Consider the following 25,141-nt stretch of genomic DNA (forward strand, 5'->3'; position numbering starts at 1 on the left):
CACTTTTTACGTCTTTTTTATTATAGCCATTCTGATGAGTATAAGGTGATATGTCATGGTTTTGATTTGCATTTCCCTGATGGCTAATGATGTTAAGCATCTTCTCTTGTGCTTATTGGCCTTTGGTATATCTTCTTTAGAGAACTGTCCATTCAGATTCTTTGCCCATTTTAAAATTGGCTTATTTATCTTTATTTAATTGTGCCAATTCAATAACAATTCTTTATATACAAATCCTTTATCAAATATATGATTTGTAAGAATTTTCTTCCATTCTGTGGGTTTTCTTTTTACTTTCTTATTAGTGCCCTTTGAAGCATAGAAGTTTTTAATCTTAACAGTGTCCAATTTATCTATTCTTTTCCTTTTGTTGCTTGTGCTTTTGGTATCACATCTAAGAAACCATTGCCTAACCCAAGGTCACAAATATTCTGCCTATGTTTTTTTCTAAGTTTTTTTTTTTTTTTAATAATTTCAGCTCTTACTTTTAGATCTTTGTTTCATCCTTAGTTAAACTTTATATATGGTGTGAGATAGGAGTCCAACTTAATTCTTTTGCATGTTTATGTCCAGGTGTCCCTGCACCTTTTGTTGGCAGGTAATTAACTTTAATCATCAGATGTTTACCCTGTAGTTCAAAGTAGTAAATGTCAGCACTGTGTTAGAAGATGTAGTTTGCAGTATACAAGGATGACTCTTCACCATCCAGTTCCACAGCAATGCTTACATTTCCTTAATGACAGCATTCCAGCAGAGCCCCTTAAAGGTTTGTTTGTTTTCTTGTGTGTGTGTATGGGGATAGTGATACAGGTATGGAGGATAGTGGATTTTAAAATTCACCTAAAGCCTTCACTTATTGAGTATATAGTTTGTGCCAGGCGTTGTACTAGGCTTTGGGAATACAAAGAGAGGCCTACTACTGAGCAAAATTCCAGTAAATAATTGTCGAAGGACTGGAGAAAGCTGGAAAGAAGTTACAGTCCCTGCTCTCTAGAAAGGTGCAGAAAGATAAATAATATAATACGAAATGCCATAACCGAGTCATAATATGAGAAGCAAGATAGTAACACAGGGAATTGAACATACAATGAATACAACTGATTAAAAAAGAGTCAAAGTGGAAAGCAACTTGCAGATTAGCTGGAAATATTGCTGCAATTTTGCTATTATTGAAATATTTTTAAAAAAGGAATTATAGGTATTTGGTTATTTTCAATTATGACCTCTATTTTACTTTTTAGCGGAATAGGTCTTTGCCCTTATTACCAAATATAACTGCAGAAGAGACAGCTTAGAAAATCAAAGATCTAATGACTTTCTTCTGTTCATGTTACACTTCCCTGATAAATTGCTGTTAGTAAAAACACAGATGTTTTTAGAATGTAATCACCTTTATTTCCTTTTACAACTTCTTCCAAGGTCCTCTTTATCTTTCCCAATTGGAAGCGGAGGGGTAAATAAATGCTACTTCAGGTTTGTCTTTTAGCTCATATAAAATTCTTTTTTAGTTTTTTGGGCCCTTGAAGACTAGGTAAGTGGTACAATATCAAGAAAATCATTCCCAAAAGGTTAATGCAATTAATTGTTTAACCTAATATGTAGTTGTCAATTTAGAAAAAAAAACTGAGCCTGGGTGGCTCAGTCAGTTAAGCATCGTGCTCTTGATTTTGGCCCAGATCATGATCTCAGGGTTGTGAGATCGAGCCCTGCATCGGGCTCTGCATTGAGCATGGAGCCTGCTTGAGGTTCTCTCTCTCTCCCTCTCCCTCTGCCCCTCCCTCAGCTCTTTCTCCCCCCGACCTCCTTCTCTTAAAAAAAAAAAAAAGAAAAGAAAAAAAACAGATTACCTCTTTACAAATACTCAGTTTCAGAATGGCATCCAGTATTTGTGAGGTCATCTAGATATGAACATCAAGCATGTGGGCATTCTGAAAAATCATACTGTACATTGTGATTTTTAAGCTAACAACGACAAAAAGCATTGTTTTAAACCTACCCTCTGTTTTCTGTGAGGCGAAGAATCATAGTTTTTACTGTCATTGAACAACTGAAATTTGTTGGTGCTTGTATAGGCATAGCCTCAACCTGCCCCGACAAGCTTACACAGTAATCTATTTGTAGAGGAATCAATAGTCTCTATCTCCATGTATTATATTTCACACAGTTGTTATAAACGAAAAAGAAAATCCAAGTCTATTGCCTGAGAACAGATTCTTTGATAGATAAGTGAATTTGTTTTGAAGTCATCATTGCCCCTTTGTTTTGTATTCTTTTGAACAAAAGAAAGAGATCTGTGTATTTTTAATGAATTGATACCTAAATCTATTTATTAAGCTCCTATTAGCCATCGTAACATTTTTTTTTTTTTTAGAGAGAGAGAGAGAGCTGGAGGGAGGAGTGGAAGCAGGGGGAGGGGCAGAGAAAGAATCTTAAGCAGGCTCCACAGCTAGCACCGAGCCCAACACAGGGCTCAGTCTCACGACCCTGAGATCATGACCTGAGCTGAAATCAAGAGTACAACGCTTAACTGACTGAGCCACCCATGTGCCTCTAAGACTTGTAATTATATACAAGAGGAATGAATCCTGTGAATCTTAAATTGGCACATATAATGTTTAGTTCCTTATATCCAGGGTAAATCTTTGGTGGACATTTAACATGAGAATATAAGAAATAGAAGGGATCTAAGAGACTGTACAGTCCAAATTTTCTGATTTTCTAGATTAGGAAATGAAAGCCCAGAGAAGTGACTAAATTGCCTTGGGTTACATATCTCATTAGTGCTGAGTCTTACTACAAACAGTAGGATCTCAAATAAAAATAATATTCTTCCTATAGTTTGATTACATTCTGTTGCTTATGAATCCATTAGATGAAGTAAATACACTCTGCATTTGACTCCTTATACATCTGACAATTTTGTAACTAAGGAAACATGGGCTAATTAGTGTGGATATGGACCTCTGTGTTAGGTCTTCATGAGAAACTCCTATTTTAAAAACACTTTTACAGAAGAAAATTGGTCATCTTTATTTGAGTATTCATTCTCATCTTTAACAGCCATCACTCTCAGGAAGATTTCTTTATGTCAGAAGGTTTCAAATTTGGAGTCCATGAATCCCTGAGAAATCCATGTTATGCAGGTCTCTGAACCCTTTGAAATTATGTGTACAATGCAATTCACAGCTTTTTAAAATTTTTCAGAGAACCATACCCAAGATCAATCTGCTTTCTCAGTCTATGGTTTAGCAGCATTTCTTTTTATGTTCTCTTCTTTGGAAGACACTTTCTATCCTCCATATGATGACTCTGCATTAATTTCGAGATTATTTCTCCTTCCACATGAAGAACTTCAGATCATTTTAGCTTTTCTCACAGACTCTTCTTCCCCCAGCATTTTAAGTTCTTTTATGGCTGTCTTTTGAACATTTCTAAATTCTTTGTAAACCTGAAGGGCAAGGAGCTCAGAATTAGAAATTCCATATGAATGAAGATTCAGTTAGGAGTTTGGGTCTGCTGACCGTGGTGTCAGAGGGTTAGGGGCCGCAGAGGCAAGGCTGCTGAGATAGATCCAGGAATGTGGTTCCACTAAGGTAGACTAGGCGCACCCTAGTCTAGCTCAAAACTGAGGCTAAGGAGCTCAGGTAAAGCTTAAAGGATTGGGCACATTTCAGAGTTCAAAGCACAGTAAATAGATGTTGAAAAAAGGGAATCAGAGGATTGGGGGGTAGGAATCTAGCCCAGATCCGAAGGTGAAACAGAACCCTCAGAAAATGTGCATGTGAACAAACTGCCACCTTTCTTAGTAAAATCAACCAGTCTTTTAGTATTGAGACTCTTCACATGGGGACAGGCCACTGGGCCTTACAATACAAATACTTGTCTCCCAGATTTTCCTTCTCCCTGCCACCTCTGCGGTCACACCAGCCTCAGAATGGTGGATTCAGGAGACTTGTGTTCCCGAGAAATGTGAGTAATGGCAACAGTGAGATGGGGCTGACAAGCTGTAAGATATCACATAGGTTATCAAAATCACAGACTTTTCTGGGAATCTGATGAAAACTGTGGGCTTTCTCTCCAGAAGCAAGGCATAAATAAATATCATGTAAATAAGAAATTGTACAATTTAACCTTCCCTGAAACTCATTCCTGATTAATAATACCTGATTGAGAAGTATGGTGTTCTTTCTTTCTTACCCATTTGCTTCCTGTGTTTTATTCATGGTTTATGTAATTGGACCAGTTGTTGTCTGAGCTATACTAAGAAGGTTTGGGCATATAGTTTCCACATATGAGCCAAAAGATTAATGGGGGGACGGCAACACTGAGGCAGGACACTGGTGACAGTAACTGTGGAGAGATCCTGGGGACATGGTGAATTTTGGGGATAAGAATTGTGCCAAAGAAGGCCAATATCCCCTTCTCACTGGATGATTATTCCTCTGTTCCTGTGCCAGGATCTAAGTTTGATTTTACTAGAAGCAGTTCCTTTATAAATAATGTAATTAGGTACTGATCCTGAACCAGTTAGTTTTCTGTGGTTCCTGCTAGAGCAGCACCCGGCTCCCAGGACGGCTGGCCTAGGCCCTCCAGCGGTAGGTGAGACCTCTGGCCAGGATAAGGTGAGAGAGTAGAGCAGGAAGAATGGCCACAGCCTGAACTTCACTCTGGCTGTTGATGAGCATATTGGTGATTTTACTCCTCCATTTCTGGGGGCAGGCCCTCTGACTCTCTCTAGAATTGTTAAATATATAAGATTGAATTTAGAGAGTGATTATCTGGATAATCCAAGTTGAATAAATCCTCATTTACCAAAAATCGTAGGTCCTCTGAAACAGAGTGCTTGAATTATCCAGTTAATCCTATGTTTATATACCACTTAGAAAAGAAGAAGAAGAAAAAAAAAAACAACGATCTTTTTGGTCTTTTTTTTAAGTTACAGAAAAAAAAATCTGTTTGGAAGAAGGGATCCCCAAATGTGTAAATATTTAAGTTTAAAGGTCTATTAAATGTGTAAGAATCTAGTCTCTTTTGCTTTAACTTTCTTTCTTTCTTTCTTTCTTTCTTTCTTTCTTTCTTTCTTTCTTTCCTTCCTTCCTTCCTTCCTTCCTTCCTTCCTTCCTTCCTTCCTTCCTTCTTTCTCCTCCCTTTACTTGATCTCTTCAAATCTTGACATTCCTTGAGGCCCAGTTTGGGTCCTGTCCCGCCTATGAAAGAGAGACAGAACTACCCATATGACATTTTGAAGTATAAATGAGATACTCTAGTCTTGCCTTTAGCAGAGGGGCTGGAACATAGTAAGCAATATATTTGTTAGCTACAGTTGATGATAATGGTTATGATAATGCTTTTCCGAAATACTCTGATCAACATTTGACCTCCTTATTCTCTGGCCATAAAAAATATTTAAAGCCTCTACCACTTTTTGACACTATCCTAGTTAAGATGTTATTATTTTGTCTCTACAGTGAGATTGCAAGCTCTTTGAGAGGCAAGGATAGGCAATACAAAGCTTGCTGAATTGGTTGAAAGTTGGCATTTACTGGCTTTACAAGTCATGTGGTCTTCATTTGAATTTTTTTTTCCTCAACAGAAAATGAAAACACTAGCAGAAAGGAGGAGGAGTGCCCCATCTCTTATCCTGGATAAAGCCCTACAAAAAAGGCCCAGTACCAAGTAAGTGAAAAGCCTTGTATTATGCATTTGGTATGTGCTGTGTTTTTTTATATTTTTTTATGTGTGAGGTTTTTTTTGTTTGTTTTTTATCAGCACCAAAATTCTCTGTTTAATAATATAAAATATGACTTCTGATGTTATTTAGTAAGGTCTGTATTTTATGTGACTCATAAAGCCTTTTCAAACTGGTCTGTGTGATCAGTTGCTTTAAAACTAACTCAAAAATCTCATATCACCTAGTACATAAATGTGCAGTCTCCACATATTGCTGAAATTTATTTATAGAAATAAGTAGCAACCAGAATACTCAGAGGTGAGTTATTTTAACCACAATTTATCTTGGTTATGAGCAAACTTTAGCTTATTTTTTATTGTAAGGTGATACCTGTGCCTGGGCATGAGGCAAATTTTTACCGATTTTATATATGAAGAAAGATAACCAAACTGAGATTGTAAAAAATGGAATGCTAATGTCTTGTATGCGTTTTTAAATTAATTAGTGAATTAACCAGTAGCACTTGAAGTAGGAAAACAGGCTAACTCACTATGGAAATGACCATTTCACCTCTAAGACTAAGTACCATTTCAATAGACATTTTAAGCAAGTCTTTCATAATATGTAGAAACAGAATGATTTTCAATCATTAACTTATTCATTAATTTTCAAATGGCATTTTAACCAGGAGGAGTTTTTATGTTCAAAGGAATCCTGTGATAATTTTCCTCTAATCTGTGAATCCTTTTATATAAAGTGAAGTCCTTATCACCTTTACTTAAAATGAGGTTATATCTATTTTTTCTATGAATGATGTGCTAATTTAACATAAAATCTGTATGAAGCCATGGTGTGGTTTTTTTTTTCAGTGCCAAAAATAAATTATAGAACCAAATCCCAGTTAGTGAAACTTCCAAAATACTTTGGTCACTCTCTTACTACTCAGCATGTTCTCAGACTTAGCATTTCCCCCACCTGCCCCTAGAAGACACATACTTTAGTCATTGGGTTGATCAGGAAATGTAAATCACTTTTAACAGATGCCTAATCAAAACTTAATTAGGAAGATACTCTTCTTCCAAATAAATAATACATTCCAGTGCCATATATAAATGACTTTTGAATTATTTGTATTAATGTGTCTTTGCATTAGTGTGGAAGAAAGAGGATGGTTGTTTTCACAGTTTGACCTTGATTAGCTGGAAAACTCAGGAGTATGTATTTTTCGGGGGAGGTAGAGAGAGGAGGCAGAATTATTAGTACAACTGTGTATATGGATGTTTTATACATGTAAAAACAGCTTTATTATCTACTTTTTTAAAAACAGTTTTAGGTATAATTTCTTATTGGAAGCTTCTAGGGTAGATGTGTCCTAGGCTTTTCAATTATAAGTAGCCTTTATATCAGAGAATCTTTAGCCCAAGATCAGGGGTCAGTAGTGGCCCACTTACCCCCAAGCCTATGAGAATCTGTAATAGTATGCATGTAGATACTTTAAGTTTGTGTAGACTAGTGGTTCTCAGTGGGATGGTACTAACTTCTAGAGGGCATTTTGGAATTTTCTGGAGCATTTGAGTTTATCTCAGCGATTTAGTGGGCAATGGCCAGAGATGGTAAACATCATGTAATGCACAGGGTATCCTGCACATTAAAGAATTGTGGGATACCTACATGCTTTGAGGGTCCCGTGCGTGGCATTTTTGTGAAGGGAGCTGAAAAATTTTATATGATTGTCTCTGCCTATAACCTAACTGTTTTATATATGAAGCCAAAGTATTTGTATATACTTTTGTTTTAATAAACACTAAATTTTCCAGAAATGCCACTAGCTTGCATATCAGAAGATAATTATACTTGTATTGTTTGGGACCATTTCAGAAAATTGTTTGGCTTTACTTCATTTTCATGTACTTGTGTGTTATGGTTTTTTACTGTCCAACTTCTCTTAAATTTAAACATGTGAATTGTAAGTAGTGTAAGCATCTGACTACTTCACTGACTTTTAGTATAGTCATGCAAGAGCATATACCTATTGAAATACCTAATTTATTATTAATTACCTTTATTTTCCTTTGTATTACTGTTAGGGTATTTTATTGATACTTTTGAAATTCTGTTAAATATCTGAATTTCATTTCAGGGTAGAAAAAGCAGAATGGAAATGAATACGTATGTGTAGATGTTGGTATCACATTGCGGAATTGGGTCTAATAAGGTTGAGAAGGATAGAGGCAGATAAAGTACCGGGTCGGTGACACTGACAACACTTCCCCACCTTACTGGGATTGTTGTGAATTAGAGAACCAATGTACTAATACATAGCCTTTTCGTTCCCCGTTCCTGCCTTCCCATTACCTCTGCAATAATTAGTGCTTACTTACACAATTAGTGCTTACAGAACCAGTTCCCCAAATTTCTGCCTCAGAAATAATGAAATATGATGGACTTGTGTCAAAATAACCACAGGAAAAAGTATATTTAAGTTGAAGTTGTATATGTTTTAATCTTCAATTTATTTCTTATGAGTTTCTCCAGGTCTGTAAAGTGAGGGCATAGCGCAAGGGAATAGGGCTTTCATATATCGTATGGAAATAGTGCTTTTACTGTGTGTAGTGTTGGACACTTAATGTGTGCAAAAAGAAAGCTGTTGGATGTTGAACATGTACGAGGTATTTGTAAGTAATGTAACCTCTGGATTGGAAAGAATCGTAAAGGTCATCTAGTCTGGTGGTTTCCAAAGCTTCTAGTTAGTGTTCTGCAGTGGGATCCAGATAGCTGCATAATTGTCAAACTCTTCATGGTTGATTCTGATACACCCTCCACTCTTGGTGGAGAAACACTATGGCAAGCTACAAAAGAATCCCTTTTTTAAAAGAATGCTTTTAGAGAAACCTGGGTGGCTCAGTCAGTTAAGTGTCCAACTCTTGATTTCAGCTCAGGTCATGATCCCAGGGTTGTGAGATCAAGCCCTGAGTCGGGCTCCATGCTCAGCACCAAGTCTACATGAGATTCTGTCTCTCCCTCTCCCTCGGTGCCCTCCCACCCCCTCACACATGTGCTTGCACTCTCCCTCTCTCTCTCTCTCTCTCAAATAAATTAATTAATTAAATAATCTTTTTAAAAAATTTTGCTTTACTATTAGTTGCACCCGGGAAACATGAAACCTTCTAAAGTCCAAGCTGAAAGCACACTTGTTTCAGAAGTAGAACTTCGTACAATGAAATTCTAGTTCCTAAAAAGAATCTTTACTATTTCATTACATAAAATATCATGGGAACTAATCTGTAAAAGAAATAGAGTACTTTAGCACTTATATTTCTTGAATTAAATACACAGTTACCATACCATTGAATATTTCTTGTATTGTACCCTTAGTGATTTTGGCTTTGTGACAGAATGTCACTGTTTCTGCTGTGGCTTCCCAATAAGGTATTGCTTAGTAATTAATGATGATAAAGTTTTTGTCCAAAGTTTAGCAAACATCCACAGGGGATTTAAAAGAATCCCTTCACTTAATAGCTGTTGCACCTCAATTTTTATTGAATTTAATGAACAAGAGCTAGTTTTAAAAGAGTGGGAAGACTTAGGTTAATTGGTGAGTTAACTGTATGTGTTAAACAGTTTCATCTCCAGTGTTCTTGGATCAGCCCCTACAGTTCATAAGGAGGGGTGGTTTATGGATTTTAACTTTTCTTTTTTTGTATGTGAATACCATTCAGATCAGCTAGAGGTGATTTCTCTAAGTAATTATTTTAGTATGTATCATAGCAGATGAGAGGCCTTCACACTAAGAAGGTTAGTGGTTTTCCAGCACGGCTGCATTCAGCTGTTTTTACCCTCAAACACAACACCATTCCATTCTGTATTTAGGACAGCCTCACCTCGCTTAGTGGTCGTCCTCATGCTAACACTCTGGGCACCTAATTAGAGGACTTAGTTTCCTCAAATGTAAAATGAGAGCGTTGAACTTATTATCTGATAAAAACCTACATCTTGTTCTATGGTTACATAATTATGATTTATGAAATTCAGTCAGTCAAAAGACTTCCTTATGCATACTCTGAACTCTAATCATTCTTAACTACTTGCAGTTTCCCAAGCACACTACACTCTGAGTTGGCTCAGATGGCACTTCCTTCAGGCACTCCTCTAGCCCGTCATACAGAACAGTCATGCTTCTGGAGCTTTTCATCGTAAGCACTCCTCCCACTGCATTAGCATCACCATCTATGTCGTGCTCCCTTGAATGTCACTGCCATTTATCAATAAATACATACCTGCCATTTTGTACAGACCTGGTGTTCAATTATTATTTGTTGGATGAATTGGTGAGTGAATAGTGTCTCCATTTCCAAACCAGAACAGAAACTTAGTAAGTTTGCACAGTTTAGTAGTTTCATAGGTTTCTGCCTTTCCTGCCCTCCTTTAAGTAGTCAACACCTGAGAGAATTTTCTTCATTGGTATTATTGGTGAAATTCTGGCTAGGGAGAAAGGCACATTCCTTTTGACAAAGTGATTCTGAATTATTGTTAGGAAATTATCTCATGCGGCAAAATACACCACGAACTCACGTATATGATCTGGAAATGCCACATATATTGGCATTCTCATGGTATTTCTTCACTTTTTCCAGGGATAGATTCAAATCATACAGACTTTCCCTCCAGAAAGTCAGTTGTTTTGATAGGTACTCAGCCCACCGTGTAGAAGTTACACAAAAATGTACCCACTTTTGCTTTAAGTTACAATCTGTTAGCACTTTTAAGTTGATAATTCACCTATTTCCATCCCCATATCCAAATTAATTTACTGCATATATGCTGTTTGCAAGACTTTGTGCTAGGGACTTTATATAAGTTACCTTTTCGATCTCTGCTCACTGCTGCCAAGACAGGCAGCACCAGGGAAGCATTGTGGTGCCGCAGGAAGGGCCGGGGCTTCAGCTGCATTCACTTGCCAGCTGTCCAACCTGACTTTCTGTATGACCTTGAAAAATCACCTAATCTCTGAATCTCAGTGTTTTCCTCTGTAAACTATGAATCTAATGCTTGCATCACAAAATATGAAGTGTGAAAATTCTTAAAAGATTGACTTAGTTATTATTAGTTGCCTCTTTCCTTCCCTTAGATATATTTCATTTCCAAGCTTTAAACCTCCTGACTCATCCAGCAAAGTCAAGTTTGTTAGTGAAAGTTCCTACTTTAATCATTATAGCATTGTATAACCAGAAGCAAATCATTGAGCCTGGCTCATTATATAGTGGAAATTGAGTTAAAGACTTGCCCTAGGTCATACAGTTGATGATAGACTTAGAGACAGGATTGGAAATGCAGGCCTCTGGTTTTGATGGTATATTCTTCGCATTATTCAAACAAAAGGGCTATGATACAGTGTCTAAGACCATGGATTCTGGAGCCAGATTGCCAGGTTTGAATCCTGATACTGGTCCTTACTAGCTTTATGATGTTGGGTATGTTTTTAAACCAGGGGTAATAACCTATCTTGGAAGATTATAAGGAAAACTAAGTGGGTCTTATATATGTAAATTTATTAATGTAACCACCAACATGTAATCAGTTCTCTATGTATGAAGACTATTATTATTACTACTACTACTAGTAGTAGTAATAACAACAGAAATAGAAGTACACAGAATCCTCATAGAAAGACTGAGGACCACAGCAGATTAGAAATAAAGAAGATGAAAGATGCAGTCTAGAAGCCAGCTGGACTCTAATATTAAATTCATTTTAGCAAGACAATTATATTTCTAGGTCTGGCCTAGAACATTTTGGATTTATTCTTGGTAGACCCTGGCAACTCTTGAGGTCTCCCTAGGCAAAAAGTCAAAGTATACCTAGAATGATTCTGGGAAATGAGGTCCTGAGACATGGAGGATTGACTTGGTTTCCTTGGCCTCTCCAGGCGGAGAGTCTCTCAGGGAGCCTTGTGTGCCAAAGCTAGGAATCAAGATGAGACACATACAGAATTGGCCGGTTTGGGATAAGGATGCTAGGATGAGTGAGCCACATCAGAAGGTGTTAGAGAACTAGGACAGTAGCTGTTTGCTGACTGGCTTCTGCTTCTTTTTGGTCAGTTCACTCGTGTTGTGCATGACTACACACATACAAACACACGCACACGCACGTGCTCAAGCGTGCTAACATTGCCTTACCTTGACTATCCCCCATTGTGTTCTACAGATTTCTCATTATTACCCCATTTTCCTTTTTTCTCCGTATGTTAGCATTATAATTTTAATACTCATCTAAAGTATATGACAGCCCATCATCCTCTCATATGCAAGGAGTACATTTATACTCTGGAGTGGTTTACTGAGGATTGTGGTCAAATCCACTTTTTTTTTTTTTAAAGATTTTATTTATTTATTGGACACAGAGAGACACAGTGAGAGAGGGAACACCAGCAGGGGGAGTGGGAGAGGGAGAAGCAGGCTTCCTGCTGAGCAGGGAGCCCGATGCTGGGCTCGATCCCAGTACCCTGGGATCATGACCTGAGCTGAAGGCAGACGCTTAATGACTGAGCCACCCAGGCGCCCCAAATTCACTTTCATAACAGAATGAAAAACCACCTCTACCTGTGATTGTTTAGTGTGAACTTTCCAGATACAGTAACTGGAACGAATTGAATGACCTTATAAAGGCCATTCTCATACCAAAGACTCTAAGATAGTTGTGGTAACAGTTTGATATAATTTATAGGAAAGGTCAGTTTAAAAGAGAAGTTACTAGACTTTCTTTTGGAATTCTGTAAACCTTCCATATCTAGATACAGTTTCTTGGTACAAGACTTTGAAAAAAATTTAGAATTTTAGAGGAATTTTTAAAAAATCCTTAATACCTTTTCAAAATCACAATAAACTATATAGACACATTCTCTTAGAAGAAAACCTGTGCCAAATACTCGTCATCATGCTGCCTTGCACTCTATGCCAGGCCTCTTCCTATAGTTTGGGACCATGTGTCCATAGGTTTTCATTGAGAGACCCATAGATAATTCAAGGTGTGTGATCAGAAGAACACAAAGTAGAAATTTGATACATTAAGATTGCCAGCGCCCTGCAAGATCCTTCTTACCTTGTGAAGAACATTTTCCAAAGTTGTAAAATTTGGTTGTAAAGGAAAGAGACAGCTATTGCTTTATAAGGTGGCAAAGTTGGCAAATTTTTACCAAAATGGAATTAACTGCTTTATTAAGCAAAAGGCTTTCCAGACCCACAGATCACCTTATTCTTTTCAAACTACTTTTTATATTCTTTTAAAATTATCAAATACATCTGTTCCTGGTGTATTGTGCTGTTTTCCTTTGGCATGATGCTGGGAGGACATCATTAGAAGATCATATTAAGTCTGTCCACATTCTAGTGGGCTTTGACAGAGTCAAATTGATTTATTTTTGCACTTGCAGTACAGTCATCCATTTAATTTCTTCTTCCCAACTATAGCCTAATTTGCTAATTGCATTCAATTTTATCTTTCATATTGGCACCAGGAAAGCACTGACTGCCTCATTGGTGATGCTTACTCCCCCTTGCACACCCCTCTCCACAGGGCTAGCCACTGTCCTGAGACATCCTTACTATACTGGGCTAGGTCGTCCCTCCCCCTATGCAGCTTGAAAGCTAGGATTTCTCAGAGGATCTTTAGAATTCCATTATCAGCTTTCCTTCAGAACCCTGAAAAAAGAACTTATGAGGGAGAAGGGAGAATAACTGTCACTATTATCAAGAAGCTTCGTAGTACGGTGGTTAAGAAAGTACAAACCCTGCAGCCATCCTACCTGGGTAGAATCTGGCCTGGCTTCTTAACAGGAGAGAGAACTTTGACAAGCTCCTTAACGGATAAGGCCTCACGTTCCTTATCTGTAAAATGAGGATAACCTCATAGGGGATTCAGAAAGTTGATACCATAATGTATCTGGCACACTGTAAGTATTATGTAAGTTTTTTTGTTAAATAAGACTGTTGAAAATACATAAATCCTTGCTCCGCCCTGTCACATGTTGTATAATTTCTTAGTGTTCCATGTTTAGGTCTTGTTTTCTCAACTTGACTATCTGCTTTGTGAGTGAAGAGACCATGTGTTCTGTTCTTCACATGGACATGTTCAGTGCTGGGTATGGAACAGATACTCTGTAATATTAGCTGAGCTGAATGAGTGATTCCTTCCTCCCCCCAGCGAAGTAGGACAACACTCAGTTGGAATGGAAAGAAGGGTAAGAGTCCACTACTGCCTGAGAAAGTAACACAGCCAGCCTCAGAAAACCACAAAAAGAAGTATCAGTTCTGGAGTGACTGGCTGTTTAATGGATGTGATGCGATGCTCACATGTTTACTATGAGTCACTGCCATTGATTCTCTGAGGTATAGCTCCTAGTGTATTGAGAAGACACAGAGAATGGAGTCTAGTTTCTGCTCCATCACTGTATGACCTTGGTAGAGTCACTTAGCCTTTCTGCAACAAGGACTGTTTCCTCATCTGTCAGTGGTAGGGAGGAGGGGAGAGTGAAGCTGACTAAATCATTTACGGACTTCTACCAGCCCCCACCTGTTTGTTTCTTTATGCTAATTGTAGCTTTGTCACATGGAGAACAGAAAATGGTATGACTGCTCCTTGCAAAACTTTTTATCACAACTCTTAAATCCCGGAGGGTCTGTCACACTACTAAGGACTACGTATCCCTTCTATCCTCTCATTGCAAAGGTCAAGCATTTGCTTGTGTGGGATCTTTGGTCTGTTTATTGTTACAATGTCATTTTGGTAGCCAGCCTCCATAATGGCCCCAGTGATTCCCACCTCCTGGTATTCACACTCTTGTCTAATCCCCTCCCACATCGTACAGAATTGATCTGTGTAACCAGTAGAATATTGCAAAAATGATGGTGTATCACTTTTAAGATTAAGGCCAAACTTCTGTCTTCATTGTTGTCAACACTCTATCTTTCTTATCACTTGCTCTGTGGGAAACCACATCCTGAGCAGTCCTATGGAGAGGCCTATAGGGGAGGAACTGAAGTCTCCACCCAACAGCCATATGAGTGAGCTTGGAATCAGATTTTCCAACCCCAGTCAAGTTTTCAGGGATTACAACCCCAGCCTGACTGCAGCCTCATGAGCAGTCTGAGCCAAACCCAGCCGGCTAAGCCTGGTTCCTGACCATTAGAAACTATGTGAGACAATAAATGTTTGTTTTAAGCTGCTGTGTTCGGCTTAAGTTGTTATGCAGCAGTAGGTAACCGATAGTCATCCTCAGTTTATTAAGCTAGCTTTCTAGAATGTTTATCCCATGTACCTTTTATGTATTCTTATAGCTAGAGGTGGAAAGATGGAAACAGATCCTGTTTCCATGTGTAAATGAAAATGCTCCAGATCATGTAACTTGTTGGAAAGGAGCCAACGGTTTATACCATATAATTCATCCATTTAAAGTATACAATTCAGTTGTTTTTAATATATTCACAGAATTGTGCAGCTATTAACACAGTCTTCTTTTTTTTAAGGTATTATTTATTTATTTATTTATTTGAGAGAGAGAGAGAGAGAGAGCAGGCACAAGTGATGGGAGGAGCAGAGGGAGAGGGAGAGAGAATCTGAAGCAGACTCCACACGGAGCAGGGAGCCCGACACGGGCCTCTGTCCCAAGACTGCAAGATCATGACCTGAGCCGAAACCAAGAGTCAGATGCTAAACCAACTGAAGCCACCCAGGTACCCGTATTACCACAGACTAAGGCATTCTCATCCCTCCTAGAAGAAACCCCATAGCCATTAGCTGTCCTTTCTTTTTACCTCCCATGTCCCTTCTTCCCCTGTCTCTAGTTCTAAGCAGCCACTCATCTCTTTCCTGTTCCTATAGCTTTGCCTCTTCTAGACATTTCATATAAATGCAGTCATGCACTGTGTGGTCTTTTCTGACTGGCTTCTTCCAGTTAGCCTAATGTTTTCAAGGTTCTTCCATGTTGTACCTTGTATTAGTACTTCATTACTTTTAATTATGAAATAATATTTCATTAGGTAGATAGATACACCACATTTTGTTTATTTGTTCATCAGTTGATGGACATTTGGGTATTTTCTACTTTTCAGCTATTATGAGTAATGCTGCTGTGAAAATTCACATACCAGTTTTTTTGAGGATTTATGTTTCATTTCTCCTGAATATATACCTGGGGCGGAATTCCTGGATCATGTGATAATTCCATGTTTAGCTTTTTAAGGAACTGCCAAACTGTTTTCCAGTGCAGCTGCACCATCCTACGCTCCCACCAGCAACATGTAAGGGCTCTGCTTCTTCCACGCCCTTAAAAACCCTTGTTATTTTCTGGCTTTTTGACTATAGCTGTCTCAGCCAGCACAAAGAGGCGCCTCTTCCTGGTTCTCACTTCCTTATGATGTTGAGCATCTTTTCATGTGTTTACTTGCCATTTGTATCTGTTTGGGGGAAATGTTCTATTTAAAACTTAGAGCATTTTTAATTGGGTTATTTGTCTTTTTACTAATGAGTTGTAAGAGTTCTTTATGTATTGCCAAACAGTATTCTTAATATTATGTGCATATATACAAAGCAAACCACAAGATTGTGGCACTAATTTGAGGCTTGTGAGGCCCCCAAAGCACTTGAGCCTGGAACATTTGGATAACTGAAGACCAACCAAGCTTCAGTTGTCTACTTCATTTTGCATTTATATACCTTTGGTTTTGGTTGCTTTTTTTTCTCCTTCATTGAAACTAACCTGCCTTCTGTTTTGGGGGGAAAAAATTAATTTCTACAACATGGTCCTTTAGCAGATTTCTGTGATGCATACTCTATAAATTAACTTTAAGAGATTTAATAATCCTAACTTTTTTGATAACTCTGGCTTTCTGAAGTATCTATTTTCTTAATTTGCTCTTTAAAAACATAGTTGTTGGCATCGAGCCTTACATCGAAAACCGGGGATGTACTGTATGGTGACTAACATAATACAATAAAAAATCATTATGAAAAAATAAAAATAAAAAAAATAAAAAAAAAATAAAAACGTAGTTGTTGGGAAGTTATATATGTACATTTTAGAAAATCTGAAAAATGTAGGGAGGTAAAAATGAAATTTTGGTCTGTATTCACAGATATCCATCTTGATACCTTTTTCTGTCATTTGGCTTCAAAGTTTACGTACATAATTTTGTGATTGTGAACCATCAGCATGATCATATATGATGCTGTGTGTGGTAGAAATATTCCCTACTTACTGTATTTATGTGTCATGTATGTAAGTATATTGAAAATAAATTCTGTGGATTTGCTTTATCTTATAACACAAAGTATGGAGTTAAGGAATAAATATGCTAAGCTTTTGGAAGTTGTAACAACGTATATGTTTTATTTATGACATCTCAGCTTTTTCCTACAAAAATGTCATTTATTCAAAGACTGTCCACCATGTGGGAGGTACTCTTACCAAATAAGAGTTTTTTTGTGTTAGCCTTCAGGGAGCTCACAGTCAAGTAGATAAGGAAAAAAATGTCAGAAATAAATTACTTTAATAGACTGTAAGTGCTAGGATGAAGGTAGAAATAAAATAACAAAGCAACTGCCTTAGGTCTTAAGGGAAACTGTTGTAGAGGTGATACTGTCCATGCTGGGGTTTGATGAATGAATACGAGTTTCTTAGCAGAGGGTACAGGTGACATAATGCTCTACTAATGAGAATATAAATTAGAGCTCAGAGTTCTCTAGGAAGGAGTGACAGTGATGAGGCTAGCAAAACAAAGACCAGATTGGGAATCACCTTTGTCAGGCTGAAGACTTTGGATTTCTAGGTAGTAGAGCAATAATCTAAGAAAATCAGAGTTAATGATGTGACTTAATTTTTGTTTTTGAAAGACAGCTTTATCAAAGAATTGATTGGAAGAGAGATGGTCAAGGCAGGTAGACTAGGAGACAGCTGAAAATAATTCGGGCAAATGATAATGAAGAGCTTATGGTGAAGGGGAAAAATTCAGAGAGTGAGAATCAGATTTGAATATAAGGAAGTGGAAGGAGTTAAGAATGAAGTTTCTAGCTTTTGAAGACTGGATAAATATGGTGACATTAGCAGATTGACTAACTGAGCAAATTTTCAACATGGTGAATTTTAATGGCATAGGACAAAGTGTTAATGTTAGCAATACTAATAAAAGCTATAATTTAAATTGAATGCTTACCATTTACCAGGTTCCTAGTTTTTTGTGTATACATTTTTAAGTGACTTTTTCATTTTATAGTAAAGATATTTAACCTTAGAAATTTAAAATAATGTAGCTTAAGCCTCTCAGCTATTAAGTGAAGCAGTTGAAATTTAAATTTATTTCTCTATGATGTTACAATTTATGACCTTACTCAAAATACTATATGCTGCCTCAATAAAATAATTTTGATTTTGAGAATTTCCTATCTCATAAGATAAAGAACATTTCTAGAAGCTAGGTTTATGAAACTTCATTGTCATTATTATAATCTCTTTGTGGCCATTATATTCTGTCTATTGTAGTTCCACATGGACAGATGAGAGATCATCACTTTAAAGGAAAATGATAGAATGGCTCTGAAATGATTCTGCTATTTTTATCTCCAAGTCTTAAAGAAGCTAAAATTTCCTATAAATTACATTGTTTAATGTAATTATTTACTTAACTCTGGGTATTTTCTAGTATAAAGCAGGGCAGTTGAAATGTTATATATTGCATTTATATTACTTGAGTTTGTTTTCCCTTTTTACTATAATTGTTAATGTTAATGTCTAAGTTTCTGGCCTATGCCAGAGAATATGATTGTATGGTATATGATTTCTAACTTTTCTTTATGACTTGTTACATAGTCAGATTTTTAAAAGTATGACATGTATGTTGAAAAGTATGTTACCAGTTATGTAAATCATCAGTCCCTTCTGAATATTTTGTCCTCTAGTTCTGTCACTCACTAAGAGAGCTGCAGAGTGTTTTCTGCTTCGGTTGTGGACATGTCAATTTCTTCTTGTTCTATTAGTTTTAAACCTATATTGTGAGGTCCATAGAGCTCAGGATAGTTATATCTTTTGTCAAGTGGAAATATCTTTCTTTTGCCCTATTTATTGCTTCTGTCTCTGTCTCCTTTGGCTCAGGAGAATGTGTTTGAGATTCATTCATGTTACATTCATCAGAAGTTTGTTCCTTTTTATTGCCAAGCAATATTCCATTTGTGGACACACCACAGTTAGCTTCTTCATTCGCCTGCCAATAGACATTTGAGTTGTTTGCAGTTTGGGGCTGTTACGAAGAAAACTCCTGTGAACATTTGTATGCAAGTCTTTTCTGTTTTCACTCTATTGGGTAAATGCCACAGAGTTAAATTACTGAATCATATAATAAGTGTTTCTTTACCTTTAAAATAAACTGTCAGACAGTTTTCTAAAGTGTTTACTCTATTTTACATACCCACCAATCATGCATGAGAGCTCCAGTTGTTCCACATTCTGGCCAAAACTTAGTAAATGAACGACAGTTTAAAAATGTGTAGCCTTCCTACTGGGTATATAGTGGTATCTCATTATGGTTTTCATTTGCATTTTCCTGAAGACTAGGATATTGGGCATCATTTCCTGTAATTATTGCCCATTTTCCTTTGTGACGTGAACTTTGGTGCATTTCTTTATTTGTAAACCTAGGGAATTGTAAGAGTTCTTTATATATTCTGGGTATATAAGGTCCTTTGTCAAATATATATAGTGAAAATATTTCCTCTAAATCTGTCTTGTCTTTTCATTTTCTTTAATAGTGCTTTTTGAAGAGCAAAAATTTTTAGTTATGATGAAGTCTAATTCAACAAGTTTTCTCTTTTTTAGCTTGTATATATGTGTCTTATCTAGGAAATATTTGAAAGTCTCAAAGATAGTATCCTATGATGTTTTCTTCTGTGCTAGCTCTGTGATCAAGTTGATTTAATTTTTGTATATGGTATAAAGTAAGGGTAGAAGTTTATTGTTTTTCCTTACGGATATCCAGTTGTTGCAATACCAATGACTGAAAAGACTTCCTTTTGCCAATTGGGAAAATAGGGCCTATGTTTTCCTTCTGGAAACTTTGTGAGATACCAACTCACTGTATTTGTGTAGGTCTGCTTCTAAACTCTGTTCTTCTCCATCAGTCTATATATCTGTCCTTGCCCGTATCATAGTATCATTATTACTGAATTTTCTAATAAGTCGTTCATGTTTTGTTGATACTGTAACTTTTTATGGCATGTTCCATTTGATCATTGCTAATATATAGAAATACAGTTGAGTCTTTGTTTATTGACCTTTAATCCTTTGATCTTATTAAATCCACTTATTAGTTGTTAGCTTTTAAAAAAAAAAACTCTATTAGCTTTAATGTAGATTTCTCAGAATATTCTATGTACACATTCATTTCCTTTGTGAATAAAGACAGTTTTACTTCTTCCATTCTGACCTGTTTAATTTTTCTTTTCTTTTCTTACCTTAATGTACTATGTAGAACCTCTGATATATTGTGTAATAGAAATGGTATGAACAGACTTAATTTCTTTTGTTCCTCATTTTATTTTTTTATTTTATTTTTTTAAGATTTTATTTATTTATTTGACAGAGATAGAGACAGCCAGCGAAAGAGGGAACACAAGCAGGGGTAGTGGGAGAGGAAGAAGCAGGCTCATAGCGGAGGAGCCTGATATGGGGCTCGATCCCAGAACGCTGGGATCACGCCCTGAGCCGAAGGCACACGCTTAACCGCTGTGCCACCCAGGCACCCCTTGTTCCTCATTTTAGGCAGGAAGATACGTAGCTTTTCACCGTGACATATGATATTAGCTACCTATAGAGTGTTTTTGTAGATGTCCAGTATTAAATTGAGGAAAGACACTTAAATTCCAATTTTTTTTAGTGTTTTGTCATGTATGGGTGTTGAATTTTGTTAAACACTTCTCTTGCAACTTTGAAATGATCATATGTTGTCACTTTCTTTTTTTAGCCTAATATAGTGAATTACAGTGATTTTTTTAAAATAAACTTTTATTTTAGAATAGATTTAGATTTACAGAAAAGTTGCAAGAATATTAGAGTTTCTGGGTACCATCAACCAGTGTACCTTGTCAACATCTTAAAATACGGTAGTACATTTTTCACAACTAATGAACTAGTATTAATACATTGTTATTAACTGAAGGTTATACCTATCAGATTTTTACCTAATGTCCTTTTTCTATCCCAGGATCTCATCCCAAGTACAATATTAGATTTAGTCATTATATCTTTCTTAAGCTCCTCTAGACTATGACAGTTTCTCAGACCTTTCTTGTTTTTGATGACCTTGGCAATTTTGAGGCATTTGGTAGAATATCCTTCCTTTTGGATTTGTCTGATGTTTTCTTACAGTTAGAACGGGGTGATGTGTGGGTTTATGAAGTATTTTCAGTCCATATACATTAAGGGTAGGGCTGCAGTTTTCCTGTACTATCTTTGTCTGGTTTTGGCACCAGGACAACGGTGGCCTCATAAAATGAGCTGGGAAGTGTTCCTTCCTCCTTCCAGAAGGGTGTATAAGGGAATGCCACTATTTCTTCCTAAATTGCTTGGTAGAATTCACTAGTAAAGTTATCTAGGGTTTGAAGGTTTTTTTCTGGGAAGGTTTTAAATTATGATTTTAATTTCTTTAACAGAGATAAAATGTTCCTTCTTGATGAGTTAGTTTTTGTAATTTGTTTATTTCCAGGAATGTAGGCTCTTCATCCCAGTTGTCAACAATCACCACAAAGTTATTCATAATATTTTTTATGTTTTTAATATCTGTAAGAACTGCCATTACAGTTATTTCTTTCATTCTTGATATTAGTAATTTCTGAATTCTTTTTTTCCTAGATCAGTCTAGTTAGAGATGCATCAGTTTTATTTATCTTTTCAAAGAACCAGCTTTTGGTTTTGTTGCTTTTCCCCTTGTGTGTTCATTTTTTATTTCATTGATTTTTTTGTTTTTTAAAGATTTATTATAGTATAATTATGGACAGTAAAGTACTCATATTTAAAGTATTGAGTTTGATGAATTTTTACGTATTATGTCCATGAAACCACCATTACAATCAAGATTATGAACATTTTCATAACCTCCAAAAGTCTCCTCATGTGCCTTTGTGATTCATTCTTTCCTGCTACATTGACATTTTAAAATTGACATTTTAGCAATATTGAGACTTGCCATCCGTGAACACATATTTCTTCATTTATTTCAGTCTGCTTTTATTTCTCTCAACATTATTTTACAGTTTTCAATGTCTTGCATATATTTTGTCAAATTTATCCCTGGGTATTCCAGATTGTTTTATGCTAATATAGGTAGTACAGTTTAAAATTTTTAATTTCCAATTATTCACTGCTAATATATAGAAAAATCACATAGTAATTGTATCTGACAACTTTATTAAATGTACTGTTAGTTCCAGTAGCATTTTTTGGTAGAGTCCTTAGGACTTTGTGCATTCACAATCACATCATCTTCCGCTCAATGCCCCTTATATTAATGAGGTTTCTCCACTTTGGCTGTTGGGACATGAACTATTTCCACCGCATATTAGTTCTACCTGCTTTTTTCCTGGCAGTTATTTCCCTGGCGTCGGGTCACTTCCTCACACACATGCATTGATCAGTTGTCAGATGAAAACGTGAGCAGAACCCTTAGCAGATCTCTGAGCTCTGTCTCTCAACACTTCTTTCCTCATTGGTTACTCCACCTTTTGAATTTTAGCCACTCTGACCTCCTTGAATTTTTTTTTTAAGATTTTATTTATTTATTTGACAGAGACAGACAGCCAGCGAGAGAGGGAACACAAGCAGGGGGAGTGGGAGAGGAAGAAGCAGGCTTCCAGCGGAGGAGCCTGATGTGGGGCTCGATCCCACAACACCGGGATCACGCCCTGAGCCGAAGGCAGACGCTTAACGACTGTGCCACCCAGGCGCCCCAAGCCTCCTTGAATTTTTAACTTTGTCTCCTCAAGCTGGGCTCTGTTTGGCTTCCTCTTCCCTGAACTATGGAGAAGAATGTCTATCTATGCAGCAATCTGGGGCAATCTTAGAGCTCTCTTCATTTATTTCTCTTCTCTTAGGGACCACTGTTCTGTGCTCCTGTTGTCCAGTTCTGAAATGGTTGTTTCTTCCTTCCTCTATTCTTTGTTTCTCTCTTTTCCTTTTTCTCTTTCTTTCCTTTTCTTTTTTTAGTTGTATAAGTCTTTCTAGCATGGTTGAGAACAGAAATCTCTTAATGATTTTTTGCTCTTTATTATTTCCATTCTTTCACTTATTTTGGTGTTTTTTTTTCTTTTTTTGGTCCTTTTCCAGGTTCTTAAAATGGAAACTTGGATTAGTGATTTTAAACCTTTCATCTTTTCTAACGTGACATGTTTTTTTTCTAACCACTGTTTAAGCTGCATTTCACAAATTTGGATATGTTGTACTGTCATTCTCCTTTAGTTCAAAATGTTTTCAGTTTCCCTGTGATTTCTTCTTATACCCATGATTATTATATTGTGCTATTTAATTTCCAAAAATTTCTGGACTTTCCCAATGTTTTTCTATTATTAATTGCTATTTTAATTCTATTGTAATTGGAAAACATAGTCTGTTTTCATGATTTCTGCAAATTACTAACTAGTATTCTGAATCTATAGATCAATCAGGGTAGAACTGATATTTTAATAATAGCATCTTCCAACTCAACATGAACAAAATGTATTTCTCATTTATTTACATCTTCTTTAATATTTCTCAGCAGTGTTTTATCTTTCTTGGTGTACTCATATTTTACATATTTTGTCATATTTACCCCTAAGTATTTCATTTTTACTGCTATTTATAAACAGCATTTTTTTCAAGTATTTGTTGCCTATATGTAGAAATACAGTTGGTTTTTGTACATCGTACATTGTCTATCCTGCAACTTTGCTAACTCACTTATTAGTTTTAGTAGATTTTTTTGTTCATTCTATTGATATTTCTACACAGATGATCATGTTGTCTGTAAATAAGGATAGTTCTACTTCTTTCTTCCAATCTAGATTCCCTTTATTTCCTTTTTTTGCCTGATTTCTCTGGCCAAAGCCTGAGTACATTGTGGAAAAGAAGTGGTGATGGTAGACATCTTTGTCTTACTCTTGATGTTAGGAGGAAAGAGGAAATTCCCTTCTATTCCTAGATTGCTGACTTGTTATCATGAATATTGAATTTTGTCAAATGTTTTTTCACCATCTATTGAGATAAACATAAGATTTTTTATTTTAAATTTGTTAATATGTGAATTATATTGATTGATTTTAGAATGTTAAAGCAACTCTGCATCCTTGAGATCAACCCCACTGTGTCGTGATGTAACATCCTTTTCATGTATTATAGAATTTGATTTGCCAAAGAGTATTTTTAGAATTTTGGCATCTGTGGATTTCAGGCTGTACTACAAAGCTGTGATCACAAAGACAGCATGGTACTGGCACAAAAACAGACATATAGACCAATGGAACAGAATAGAGAACCTAGAAATGGACCCTTGGCTCTTTGGGCAACTAATCTTTTACAAAGCAGGAAAAAACATCCAGTGGAAAAAAGACAGTCTCTTCAATAAATGGTGCTGGGAAAATTGGACCTCTACATGCAAAAGAATGAAACTTGACCACTGTCTCACACCATACACAAAGATAAACTCCAAATGGATGAAAGACCTCGATGTGAGACAGGAATCCATCAAAATCCTAGAGGAGAACATAGGCAGCAACCTCTTTGACATCAGCCACAGCAACTTTTTTCATGACACATCTCCAAAAGCAAGAGAAACAAAAGAAAAAATGAACTTGTGGGACTTCATCAAGATAAAAAGCTTCTGTACAGCCAAGGAAACAGTAAAAAAAAAAAACTAAGAGGCAGCCCACAGAATGCGAGAAGATATTTGCAAATGACACTACAGATAAAAGACTAGTATCCAAGATCTACAAAGAGCATCTCAAACTCAATACACGTGAAACAAATAATCAAATCAAAAAATGGGCAGAAGATATGAACAGACACTTTTCCAATGAAGACATACAAATGGCTAACAGACACATGAAAAAATGTTCAAAATCATTAGCCATAGGGAAATTCAAATCAAAACCACATTGAGCTATCACCTTACGCCAGTTAGAATGGCAAAAATTGACAAGGCAGGAAACAACAAATGTTGGAGAGGATGTGGAGAAATGGGATCCCTCTTACACTGTTGGTGGGAATGCAAGTTGGTACAGCCACTTTGGAAAACAGTGTGGAGGTCCCTTAAAAAGTTAAAAATTAAGCTACCCTATAATCCAGCAATTGCAATACTGGGTATTTACCCCAAAGATACAGATGTAGTGAAGAGAAGGGCCATATGCATCCCAATGTTCATAGCAGCTTGTCCACAATAGCTAAATCGTGGAAGGAGC

The 25,141-nt window shown here is 36.5% G+C and overlaps 1 protein-coding gene across 1 annotated transcript in view; it reads left to right on the forward strand.

Moving 5' to 3' along the window:
- Window positions 1-25,141, forward strand: part of ARHGAP20 (Rho GTPase activating protein 20) — a 127,095-nt gene that overhangs the window by 13,979 nt on the left and 87,975 nt on the right. Inside the window, exon 2 of the mRNA XM_040631242.1 lies at window positions 5,594-5,676. Coding sequence (XP_040487176.1) covers window positions 5,594-5,676 — 83 coding nt within the window. The remainder of the gene's footprint in view (window positions 1-5,593; window positions 5,677-25,141) is intronic.

This window comes from Ursus maritimus, unplaced genomic scaffold (assembly GCF_017311325.1).
Source record: "Ursus maritimus isolate PB19 unplaced genomic scaffold, ASM1731132v1 scaffold_16, whole genome shotgun sequence".
Taxonomy (NCBI): Eukaryota; Metazoa; Chordata; class Mammalia; order Carnivora; family Ursidae; genus Ursus; species Ursus maritimus.